Genomic DNA, 13,386 nt, shown 5'->3' on the forward strand with positions numbered 1-13,386 from the left:
TTGGGTTTAAATAGAAGATGAAAAATAGACCAATCTTCATTAAACACCGATCTGTCCGTCTTCTCCAATGACAAAGGTGAGAAGAACTTTAAAAAAATATTCTTCCTCCCTAAAATTTTTTAAAGTTGAGCTTTTGCACTGATCAATAACATATTAAACTAAGGTACATGGGAAAATACAAACCAGTGGTTTGCTTTTAATCGACTATTCGGGCTGTACAAATTGAAATATTAGCACAAAAAAAGTCAACTTAAAAGGTAAAGGTCAGTCTGGGGAGTAAGTGGTTTGGGCTTCCATAGAACATGAGTAAGGCCCAGTGTGGTTTATGCAGATCAGCACAGGAGCCCACGGGATACGCAGGAAGCTTCTGCTTCGAGGATGGGTTTGATACCATGCACCGCCTCAAATCTATGTGCAGAGAGGAGCTAGTGTTGTGATCTTGTCTGCACCAGCTAAAATAACATGTTTTCCTAAAACCCACTCCAATCCTCTTTTAATTCATTGTAAAAAGTGTTTTTTTTAATTCCCTTGATTATGACGATTTTTAGCCCCACCACACAAAAATACTGTGTCGTTTTCTAAGACAGTTTCTGCAGAACGGCAATAGTTCATTAGAAATTTACTTATGAGGGTTAAAAGCTTAAATGTATTTATATACATCCTCCATAGTGAGAAAAGTGCAACAAGAACATGATTAAAAACACCCATTTCATTGAAATGGGTCTTTAACTGAACACCTGATTCCACAGAAACCTGCCAAAAATATGGTGTTACTCCTGAAAGCGTGTAAACACGCTCAGTTTTACATCGACTCTCGTTCCATGAGGAAATCTTCACAGAAAATGACACGCTTGACTCAACAGTGAAGCAAAAACAGAAGAGAAGCGGAGTAGGAAGCTGTCCGATTATCAAACGGCACATTCCACTTCCTGCACTAACTGCTGTGTCAGTGCGGGAGAATGGCCAGACCCTTCAAACCACTTCTTTCTTTCCAGTTAATTTTTGATAAGTGTTTGGCTTCAGCCGAGGTGGTCAGATCTTTCCTTACATCTGCTAAGAAAAAAAAAAAATATACTTTTTACTGCCTCGTTTGACCTTCAGCTTTGAGTGCTGTGAGAGCGACTGTTTACAAGCTTCAGTTGTGAGCGATGAAAACGAATAAATAAAAGAAAAAGCAAAGACCTCCAGTCATTTCAAAGGTATCTGCTACCAGTCCAACGTGATTTACAAGGTTTAACTCACTTTCCCTTTACAACCACATGTAGAACCTGACGAACTGCAGCCTTTTGTCTCAAGTTAGTTTCATATGTTCTCCATTGTCGCCCAAATGCCTCCTAATCTGGATGGTTGTGTGAAAAACAAGGACATAAAAGGCATGAGGGTGGACAGAAGGGATGAGAGGAATAATAGGAAAAAAATGATGTAGGAGGATTTGAGGGGGGAAAAAAATCTCCCAGCATCCCTCGTGTAACCCCCCCCCCCCCCCCCCGCTTGCATGTGCAACTTCCTGCCCAATTTCCCACGACAGGACGGGGAGAAACGGGGAGATTAGGCGTGTTGTTGCAAGAAATTAGGGGGCAATAACTCTCAGGAGGAGCATGATAAAAAAAAAAAAGATGTCCTGATAAGAAACAAGAGGTAGCACAGCAAGAGGAAGAGAAAGTAGAGCGGTATGGATAGAGAGGTTGAGGGCACAGATTGAAGATGAGAAGAAGCGAGAGGAAGTGTCAACCTTTTGGGTGTTTTGTTTTTTCAGAGGGACATCTCTGCCTCGTCTCTCTGACAGCTACCAGCTGCTACGAGATGGCGAGACACAGCGAAGAGAAAGACACTTGACCGCGCAGAAAGGAAAATCCACAAAAAAAAAAATAAAACAGAGCGAGGTTTAACCTGTGGCAGGTGAAGCTACCAGGATGTTTGACAAAATACTGCAAAATCATTTTACTGACAAATAATTTGTGCCTGCAGCGACGGCGTGGAACGAGGCGCGTGATTACAATTTGCATCCAGCCCAGGTCATTTGCTTTCCGGTAAAGTACATTTGGGAATAACATTTAAATGTAAGAGGTGAAAAGAAATACAACAATTATGCAAGAACATTCATCTTAGGCGGGTCTTAAATGTAACTGGGAAGAAAACGGTCATGAAAGTTTTCCTGGTTTCAGTTTGTTTGTTTTTAAACACTAGCAGCTTGTTAAATCATTTTAGTCCATTTCTGGAGCAAACTTGACTTTGGTTTGCAAAGATTTTCATATTTGCTCATTCTTTGCTTTAGCCTTCTGCTAATGCTTCAATCAAGACATTTTTTTATGCCTCATATAAGTAAACATTTTTCATAGAACAAAGGGCCCTAATATATGTATTGGTATATATAATGCATTTTTATTTTATTTTATTTTTTTGTTTTTGTTTATTTTAATCTTCATGCTTGTTTTGATATTATTTAGTTGTTTTAATGTACAGCACTTTGTGTTATTCTTTCATTTGAAAAGTGCTTTATAAATAAAGTTTGATTGATTGACTTATAAACAAACATTTATAGAAATGTAAAGAAAATATGACTTAAGCCTTGTTTCCGGTTTAGAATGGTCCAGGAGAGCATTTCCACTCAAAGTTGGACCGTCACGGCGCATGTGGGCAGGGTGAAGCTAACAACAACAACAATGGAGGTCGTCCAGGAGTTCTTTTTTTCCCACACTTAGCTTTAGGTACTTCGAATAAACAAAACATTTAACGCTGTTTGAAAGAAGATTGCAGGTGGCGAAGAGGAATAAAGCAGCGTTCTTGGAGCTTTCTTTTGTTGTAACGACCTTCAGCCAATCAACGGGTTTTAACAACAGCTCCGCCCCAAACAATCTGTTCCATTTTTCCATGGACCTTCAACCAACAGGGGCCCAAAAATGGTACATTTTGGTCCAGCTTAATGGCTCCATTTTAAAATGGCAGCACTCAAAATACCGGAGCAGACCACTCAGTGGGAACGAGGCATAATATGCAGAAATATTTGTCTATACAATAAAATCCCTCTCAGATTTATCTAATCACATATAAAAATCCAAATCTTAGACTATAAAATTTCATCTTTTGAATCTGTTAAAATATTAAAACTTAATTTTATCTTTTTCTAAACTTGTGGTTAAATGAAAGACAATATTAAAGTTTAAAAAAATAAAATCCCCAAAAACAACCATTTGTTTCAGCTAAATCACTTAGCATATACATGTGTAAAAACGATCAAAAAAGAAATGAATGCAGATAAAAATGATGATTCAAAAACCTAATAAGTGAGAGAAAAAAACTCCTTTATCCTTTCCTCACTGTCGGGTGGGGTGTAGCCTGCTAGAGCTCAAGAAAAAAACATCTTTCCAATTGATCACAGGGCCACACAGAGACAAACAGGACAAAGAAACATACACTCATTCCTCCCGATGATTTAGACTCAACAGTTCGCCAACACACACGCGTTTGGACTGCGGCAGGAAGCTCGAGCACAAGGAAAGAAACCCACGCAAGCAAGAGGAGGAAGCTCCAAACAGAGCGGTCCCAGACGGCATTCCAACAAGATCCACAAACGCTGGCCAAAACAAGTCAAGTTAATTTGAACAAATGTGTTGAAACCCGATATGACCCTGTCTCACAACAAAGTCTGCCTGAGCTGTGTTGGTCTACAGGGGTAGAAATGAGACGTTCTCCCTCCTTCTACTGCTCCCCATCTGCTGTGTGGAGGATGCTGGGGGAGAAACACTCCACAAACATCATGGTGATTTTAATGACCGATTTCTATACCAGAACCAATAAGTAGAGGGAAAATAACAAAATGACATGATGTGTGTACAAACAAACAAGTAAACAAGAATAAATGGCAAATCCATGCATTTCAGTTTCCTGATGTTCAGCCCATTGTTGTTTTTTCACATCAAAATAATCCAAATTATTAGAATATTTTACCAAACTGTATATTCAAAGTCTTTGCTAAATTCAGTGTTTCCACACATTGGACTGGAATGATGGTTATTGATGGTTGTCTGGGTTGTCTGCTGTGATGTCACTTGTTTTTTTTATGTTACAGTTTAATCAAATAAACCTACCGAGTTTCAAGACAAATTGTTTTTTCCAATTTCGATTCGGTCATCAATTTATCTTATTTTGTAATTATTTTCTTAGCTGTATTGGCCAAATGTACTCTGCCTCAGACAGATCGATCTGATTCAATCCTAGGAATAGAAATCGATTCATCGATTGATTGTTACACCTCTAATACTTAAGAGCTTTACTACCTTCTTAGAAGGCCCAAAGTGCTTTACAGTCACAATGTCATTCACACGCATACATGCACTAACACACTGATGGTGGCTCCGCTTCCGAACCAAAGCACCAACCTATAACCACCGAGGGCAATGTCTCTTTGACATATAGGGAGGCGGCCCAGGAGCCGAACCTGCAATCTAACCAATCAGAGCTTGACCACTCTACCTCTGCACCATTTATGAACACACACCCTATGAAATATACAAAAATATACAAAAACGATCACAAAAGGAGTTTAGCTACATAAACCTCTGAAGTAAATACCAAGGAGTTTACTTAAAAATTAGTAAAATCAATCAAGAAAAAAAAGATATTCCCTTGAGCAAAATACTGTAATAATTCTAGTATTTTGAATTCATTTTAAATTGCTTTTGCTCTAAAACTGAACGGCAAAAAGCAGTAAAGTCGAAATCTTAAATTTGGTTCTAATGAACATCTTTTACATTAGTCTCTGCCAAGCCAATAGCTTAACTCTAACACCAGATTTGTCACCTACGACATCTTAATAACAAACGCTCTTTGACATACTGAAAATCTTCCACTGTTCAAACGATCAACATGAATCAGAGAGAAAAGAGGCTTTTAATTTTAGGTTAACAGTAAGTATAAAAGCTTATCTCGGCTTGAGAATCCACTATATTTCTGTTAATTGCATAAAGGACAATCCACGGTAATCGAATGTCAACAGTGAAGCTAAATGTTAAACGGTTTACCTCACTGATGACGAAATCATACACAAAAAAATCAAAGAAAGATAAAGTAAAAAAGAGAGTTTTTATCAGAAGAGCAAACAATTTGGAAGATTAGAGGAAAGCTTAAAGCAAGTGTGGATTTTTTTTTGTGTAACCCACAGCCACTGGCATGAGATTGGCGTTTGAGAATGTAGCCTCAGCTGGACTCAATCCATAGACCCGTGGGCAAACTGGCTGTCCAAGAGTCGCTGACAAACACTGCACGCCGCGAGTCCTAAAGGCTGGAGTTTAGATGACATTCTCAAGGAAATGTTGGTGACATAACAAAGGAAACAATTTCAAGCTTTAAAACAATTTCTCTTGGATTCAGTCTGCTAAAAATAATAAAAACTTTAATCTTTGGTTGCACAAAGTGTCATCTTTTGGGTGTTTCTCCCTTTTAGTAGAGGAGTGACAGAAATAGAAAGAAAAGCAGTCCACGCTAGTGTGTGAAAGGGTGCATCTCGTCCAATCAAAACAGGTGTGTGCGTATGTCTGTCAGTGATTCAGTTGTTATTGTCACTAACTTTGGCATTGTGGGAAATTCTGGGCTCTGGCTGAAACACACTAAAGCTGACCGTCCAAGAACTTCAGCAGAGACGGACAATAGATGACAGAGAGGATGTAAAAAAAAAAAAAAGCAAGAAAGTCAAAGAAAACCTGTAAAAACACAGGAAGGTATTACGATATTTAAGGATAAGTGTTAAACAAATTGAAGACGAAGAGAAATGTGACACAAAGCAGATGGAGGTAAGGAATAAAAACCTACGGAAGGGTGAAAGGATACTATATCGAGTTAAATAAGCAAAGAAAAAGAGTGAGGAGGAAATGTCTTGAGGCATTAAAAGAAAAGTTGACGTGACGAAGGCCGACGATTCAGACGGACAGTTAAAAAAAAAGAAGTAAAAAGATGCTGATGGATGCAGCAGGAGCAAATGCTGGAACGTGAATCATCAGGCAGAAAGTCTGCAGAAACATTTAAGCTTTCTGCTCCAAAACGCCAAGAGCCGATCTTCAGAAGAAAAAAATTAAATTCGTCTTCTCCTGGCATGAGTTTGGTTTATCAGAGTTGCAGTTTTTTTATGGCGTGTCTCGGCAAACATAAATTCACAGATCCACTCCAATCATCTATTTTTAAAGCGTTCCCAATGGTCTTTGAATTATGATAATGCCATTTTTTAGCCAAAATCTTGGATATAATTTCTGCAGAGGGGCAATTAGAAATATGTTGCTGTTGGGCCACAGCAACCCCCATCCCACTTCCTATCCCTGTTGCCGAGAGCTCTCAGTTTACTCGCTCTCCAGCTAGCTGACAGCACCTCCCACCCCCAACTTCACATTACCGGCGATGAACATTGGAGCTACCCAGCCGGACATTTCTGATCCACCTCGAACAAGAAAAACGAAGCCGAACATGGATCTAGTCATCTACAAGCATATGCATCAAATACTACTGACGACGCTACTGACACACGTTCAAAAGCGCTAAACGCGGATTCTTTAATGCACTTTTATCATATGGTGTTCACACTGAATAAGCAGGGAGACGCCATTTTTTCTTTTTCTATTGTTTACTAGAGCATGTCTGCCACCTACAGTCGGAAGACGTTCGGTGCGAAATGTTGAAGCGCTGCAACGCTGGTAAATCTTGCTCCAGGCTTTTTCTTTTTGACAACTGTATTTCAATATTTTAAAGACTTGGTGTCATAATTCCCCAAATAATAATTTCTTTTCCAGGATCAATTTCCAAGCAGTTGGCTCTTCTGTGTTTTCCGTGAGTTAAGAGGCGTCATCCATACGGCACTCCCAAATTTGAGTTCCTGGTTGGTCAAAGTTTTACCCGGTTTAACTCGCAACTTGTTTTCAATGGCCGCGCTTTTTGTACATAGAGCTCAAAAATGGTTATAAAAACTTGCATAGCTATGCATGAACATGAGAGATTTGAAGGCAGAAGCCGGAAACGCACATTTACAAAGGATTTTCATTGGAAGTGGACTCTTGAACTCTTGACGTCAGAATGGAGCGGAGCAGGGAGCTTCTGGTCCACTTTGTGATGTAGAAAATACACTCAGTGTAAGGTGTCACAAGAACATGATAGAAACACCAAAAAACACAATTTTCATTGGCATGGGTCTTTAAAAAGAAAATTCACAGAAAAAAAATTACAGTAGGAGACTGAAACTGTATGGTAGAGCCGAGGGCTAAAACGTGGACAGTGAATCCTCAGGAGAACACCTTAGATCCTGCTGTCCCAGATAAAACGCAATGTCACTTTTATGCAATCCTATTTCCAAAAAAGGTTTTTTGTTCAGAGAATGCTCAAGACATTTTCGTATTTTCTTAGAATCTTAGAAAACTTTTTCCAGTTATATTTAACTGAAGATAAACGTACAAATCAAAGTTGTCTTTAGAGGGAAATCGTTGGCAGAAGAGGAGCAGAGGAACAGAATTACAGTCGGGACACAATATTTTGGGCGGCTCTATTCAGAGAAATGAGTTCCAACCAGAATACCCTTGTCATCTGCGTGAATGTGCTCTCATTAACAATGGCTGGATTGGTGTTGCTGTGTCCTCAATCCTCTCAGCTCCGCCCGGAAACCTCCTGGGGAGCCGCGAGATTGAACCAAAGCTCCACTCTGGGATCAATGAAATGATTGCAGTCACTGCCGTGTGCTCAGGTGGGCCCATTTCCAGGTTGAAACCTCATAGGATTGACTTTTGAAGCTTTTCTTTTTCTTTTTTCTTTACACTTGTTGGTCCCGAATACAGGTGGGAATCATGAGGATTTACTTTGACCATAATTTGTTATTGTTATTTAAAGGTAAGAATCCAAAGCCGGCCCAAACATTAGAACAGGGGTTAAAAATTGATCACGATTTTTAAAAACGATACAAGCCGAGAGTAGGACTGGTTTAATAATTTTTTGAAAACCTGGAAATAATCTTGTGGTATGAATTCAACATAAAATAGACAAAGTCTGCAGAACAAAAAATGTTTATCATAAAACAGTTTTTTTAAACATTGCCATGTTGCTATTATTGAGCCAGACGAGGTCAGTAAGCAGTGATTGGTCCAAGTACGAGTCAACATTTCTATGGCAACCCCTCTCACCAATCAGGAGTGAGCTTGTTGGAAGTCCACACCCCTAACAATTGCAGGCAGGCTCGAGAGAACCTGTCACATAAAACATTTTAAACGATCGATGTGGGGACACATATTTTTATTGAGGAATCTGATTGGCCAGTTTTTGCCTTGAATAACTTGCGGTAAAGAGAAAAAAATGTCATGAAAAAACATTGGGATTAGCTAGAACACGATTAGAAAAGGGATCAGAGCAGAAATGGTTATTGTGACAAATAGAATGACTGAGTAACAGCTGTTTATTTTTCTATAGATGTCTATGAGGTTTTGGATTCTTGGAATCAGCTGATTACATTATTCAAAACAGAAAAGAAAACGCTGTTGAAGGAAGTCAACAAAATTAGCCCATTTCAGAGGTGTATTCGCGGTACAGTTATCCAGTACATGAGACAGGTGAGTTTAGTTGCTGGGCAACTGTTGGTAGCGGTCGAACAACTTTGTTTAAGGTGCAAACTTGTAGCATTGGATTTCTCCGTTAGCTTAAGGCACGCTATTCTCCGCACGCAGAGATCGATTCAGCATAGTGGTTATGGTGTGCATTGGGTTGTTTGGCTTGTGCACCACTGGCGTGGGGTCCGCAATATACACCCTGAAAACTACACACTGACCTGAACACACGCGTGTGGTCAGCTCTGCACAAAGACGGCGGTTTGTCTGAACTCTATCTCTACATGCAGGTGTACATTTGCTTTCATTTGTGCAGCTTTGTGCACACAACGGGTATGTGTATGTGGATATTTGACTATGTAGATGTGTTTTTCATGCAGTTATTTATGATATTGATAATCTTAAGCCTCAATGAACTTTTATTGTTTATTTTGACATTTTCTCTCTTTTCTTCCATTGTGTTTGTTTTTTGTACCCTGTAACCTTTTTCTTTGTTTCTTCTGTGTGTAATTTTCTCTTTTATGTCAAGAAACATCAAAACAAAACTCCTCAATAAAACTCATAGTAAAAAGTTTAGTTTCGAGTAGAAAGGAGGTTTATGGAAAATACACCTTGTGTGTCTAAAGATCAAATGACCCCTGATGGACCTAAATTTGTCTAAAACATGAGAAACTACGATCTGTGATGAACAACTGCACATGATAAATTAAAAAAATTATAATAAAAAAAGATTTGATCTTCAAAACATCATTTCTGCACAATTTTCATTAAAACATGTTTTCATAAATTGCTAAATACTTCTTTTTAAGTGAATTCAATCAGAACAGTCTGGTGGTATCATTGCTGATGATCACGTTTTAGTAGTGAAGTGTTTGCGCAATATATGTGTATCAACTGGTACTCAGTTTTACGCTGTTATGCAACACTTTACGTTGGTAAAGTTATGCCAACGTAAAATGTTGCAAATCCGTCTAAAGCCGATATGAAAAGCTGATTTTTTCCGTGTCAGAATCACCTGAATCTCATTGATCACATTAACATTAAATAATTTACAGAATGTCAAGAAGTGTCGCCAGCAACATCTCTAGTGTTAAAGAGCTAAAAAATATGCTTAAGATGCGTTTTTCACTGAATTACCCAATAAAAACAGCTGCACTCCGCCGTAGTGCAGCGGCAGGGGCGGTCGACCCATGATAGTAAGATTGCAGGTTTGATTCCTGCCTTGCACGCCCATGAGTAGATGTGTCCTTGGGGAAGACACTGAACCCCACCTTGCCTCTGGTGGGAGGTTGGCGCCAGTGTTCGGCAGTGTGTAAATGTGTGTGTGACTGGGTGGATGGGTCTGTGACTGTAAAGCGCATTGGGCCTTGAAGAAGGTAGAAAAGCACTATTTAAGTATACGCCATTTACCATTTACCAAATAAGACAAATAAAGCAACTTTAGGAGAAAATGTAAAGCTTGGCAGGTGGGCCATGTAGTCGCTCAGTTTAGACATGACCGGTTGTTGTTCTTTACAAGTGTAACAACGTCCAGATTCTGTTTGTGCGTTGGTGAAAGAACCATCTGCACACAATGTGCAGTTTTACCACCACGAAAAGGACGCCGTGACTGACAGTTTAACTTCATGCTAAACAGTGTCACAGCTGCACCTCAGGCGACAAATGGCCTATTATCTCAATCCCCCACACACAAACACGTCAGCAGACAGAGTAAAATGAGTATTTGAAGCGCCCATGTGTTACGTGAACACATGCTGACACACGTGCCGATGGCAAAAGGTGACGCATGCTGTTGCCCAGATGTGTGCGCGACCCTCTGCGGGCAGACACAACAGAGGCATTTGATTGACAAGCAAAAGATCACTCCTTACATGCTGTCAGGACACACAAAGCGTCAGAATTTTAACCAAAGGGTGGCGTCTCTGCCTTACGCAAGGGAGCAGAAAGAGTCAATTTGGGCTGAAACTGCCCGACAGCATCATCGGATACAAAAACAATATACAATTTGTTGGTTTCAGCACCAACGTGGTGTAAATAGAAACCAACCTTAGAGTAAATCTGCAAAATAACAGATTTTTCTCTAAAAATGTGTAATGGAGCAAAAACAAGTGGCGCTAATGCTACAGGATGCTTTTCACAGTAACACAGAAGAAAAAACAAGACAACAGCTACTTTCAAAAAACATATATTACAGGGAAAAAAATTGCAGATGGTGCTCACAAAATTGAGATTTTTACTTCTACATTTAACAAAAAAAAACATTTGAAGCGCAGAACCTCTAAACCTCGAAGCATTTAAAGTTTTGTGCCTAGAAGACTTGAGCATTTGAAGCTTTGGACCTTGAAGCATTAGAAGCTTCAAGCAAAGCATCTAAAGCTTTGAGGCTTCAAACCTAATTTTAGTCACAACACGTGGCCAACAGAGGGTACTGCAACCTATGCAGATGGTGCTCACGAAATTTAGACTTTTACTTCTAAATTTAACAAAAAAAGATTTGAGGCGTGTAACCTTATCGCCTAAAAAGCATTTGAAGCTTTGAACCTCTAAACCTCGAAGCATTTTAAGCTTTGAGCCTCAAAGACTTGAGCATTTGAAACTTTAAGTCATGAAGCATTTGAAGCTTCAAGCAAAGTATCTAAAGCTCTGAGCCAAGCATCTGAAGATTTGAAGCTTCGACGTATTTTTTGGAAAAATAAAGAAGTGACAACTGGTGGCCAACAGAAGGTACTGCAACCTCTCAGAGTACCACTAAAAATGAGATTCAATCTGTTACAGCAGGTTTAAAAAACAAGAACAATCTGCTGGTGTTTGTCTTCATTTATATGAATGATTCCAAAAGTACGTCATAAAAAGAAACTACACATATGCTGTAAGAAGACCACTAAAAACAGTATCAGAGGGTCATTTGTTAAAAAAAACCTGTTAGACTTGTGTTTTTCAGAATACAAACAAGAATCAATTTTCATAAAATATTCATAAAAATAAATAAATTAAAAGGGGAATGTGTTGGCTCATTAACTTCCATTTGTCCAATTGATGCTGAAAAACAACTTAAAATGGTTGACAAAGAAGAAGAAGAAAAAAATCGATAGATTAGACAAAACTAATATAACCCTGAGTTGTAGCCTGGGGGTCAATTGAGCCATCCTAAAATTTTCCATTTAGATTTTTCCCTGTAATCCGACTGTAATCTGAAGCATTTCAGTATTTTCCGTTTTAGGACAACCAAAAGAGGCAAACCCTGGTGACAGAAAGACTCGTCCATCATGCTTATCCAATAATTATTTAATGTATCCGTGCGAGACAATCATAATTTGAATCTTAAAGCAAAACATCCTGCTGGCTGCAGCTGACTAATTATGTCAGCTTAATGCCTAAAATGTCCAGTGTTAGATTACTACAGTAATGGAGTCACAACCGCAGTTATCCAAAGACATAAGGGGGAAGGATGGAGGCGCGGAAAGAAACCCACAACAAATTAAAGAAAGTTGTTTTGGAGCATCTAATGGACTGAAAACCACTTTAAGAGCTTGAAGAAAACAGAAAAATAATCGTCCATCAAGCCCATTAAGGCGCCAATCACTGCATTTGGTGACTTACCAAGTTTGAGCCGGCAGTCCATGAGAGGAAAAATCCATCTGGGTCAACTTTCAAGGTCACCAGTGTTGGGCTGCCGCCGTTGGGATCCTGTATGAAAAAAAACAGAAGAGTCAGAACAATAAAAAATAAAAACGCTCAGGCTAGTAGTTCTTTGAGGTTCTTTCGTCAAAATAGTGGTTTAAGTTTTGCAACGCACACCCAACTTTGCAGGTTTTCTGATGGCTCATGATGGTGTTAAGGTAAATTGCATGCGTGTTCCCAACACTGCAACTTTCAAGAATAAAAGTCACGGTTTAGGTCACTTTATTCACAGCGTTTCCATCCAAGTGCTCTTGAAATATTACACCAGAATTAGGGATGAAACAATTCATGATCAAAAACCCAACCCATGTGTTACACCATTAAGCCGAATCGTGGGGAAAGTAAATCGTTGCATCCCTACTGCATACCAGTATGTTTACATTGAAAGCGTCAAACACATGTTGTGCTAGATTTAGGAAGGATTTAGTATTTGCTTTAAAACTTTACACCAAGCTTACTAAAAGCCAACTGAAAGGTTTTTCTTAATTGTTAGTAGAAAAGTAGAAAAAGGATTTTTTTTAACATTTTTTGTTTTTTGTTGCTCTTTTGTAATATCACAACTCATAAATTGAACTGAAACAAAACTGTGATCCAAAAATTGTAGTTTGAACGATGTTGTGGGGTAAGTGAACCGTTGCATCCCTAAGCAAAATCATCACAACCTTAACCCTTTAACAGCGGAGCTTCAGCTACAAATGTTGACAGTCTTTCTACTACCGTAATTCTTCAACAGTTTATGCAATTCACAAAATTCCAGCAGATTCTGAAGTGGAAAAAGGCAGCCTTATGTCAAAATGCAAAACTGTTGCATATCGGTGCAAAGTCTTTTCTCTGCCTCAGAATCCGTTGAAAATATGTTAATTGTCTAAACAGTCCAAGAGTTACGGTAATTTCAAGAGCGTGTTATTTAGGTGGCGCTGGCGACATCTTTAGTTTCAAAGAGTTCAGGAACAAGGATGGTTATGATCTTTTTTTGGGCCTGTAAATCTGAGGGATTTGCACAGAGTTCATGAAAACAACAAACTTCACCTCTTCATGACTGACTTTATTTCCAGTTATATAAAAAAAATATTCTTCAGTGTTTTTCTTTCATGGTGATACTGAGTTAGGTGGAGTCCTAGATTTAATGGTACATTAC

General features: G+C 38.9%; 1 protein-coding gene and 1 long non-coding RNA gene across 2 annotated transcripts in view; one reads left to right on the forward strand and one right to left on the reverse strand.

Moving 5' to 3' along the window:
* plcb3 (phospholipase C, beta 3 (phosphatidylinositol-specific)) overlaps nt 1-13,386 on the reverse strand; it is a 58,627-nt gene that overhangs the window by 28,658 nt on the left and 16,583 nt on the right. The window contains exon 2 of the mRNA XM_023965810.2: nt 12,168-12,254. Coding sequence (XP_023821578.1) covers nt 12,168-12,254 — 87 coding nt within the window. The remainder of the gene's footprint in view (nt 1-12,167; nt 12,255-13,386) is intronic.
* LOC144987115 (uncharacterized) lies at nt 1,793-2,681 on the forward strand. The gene is made up of 3 exons (XR_013650979.1): nt 1,793-1,899; nt 1,969-2,030; nt 2,585-2,681. It is a non-coding gene; the product is annotated as an uncharacterized LOC144987115 (long non-coding RNA).

The sequence above is a fragment of the Oryzias latipes genome, chromosome 18, assembly GCF_053564925.1.
Source record: "Oryzias latipes strain Hd-rR chromosome 18, Olatipes_Hd-rR_3.1".
NCBI classification, from domain to species: Eukaryota; Metazoa; Chordata; class Actinopteri; order Beloniformes; family Adrianichthyidae; genus Oryzias; species Oryzias latipes.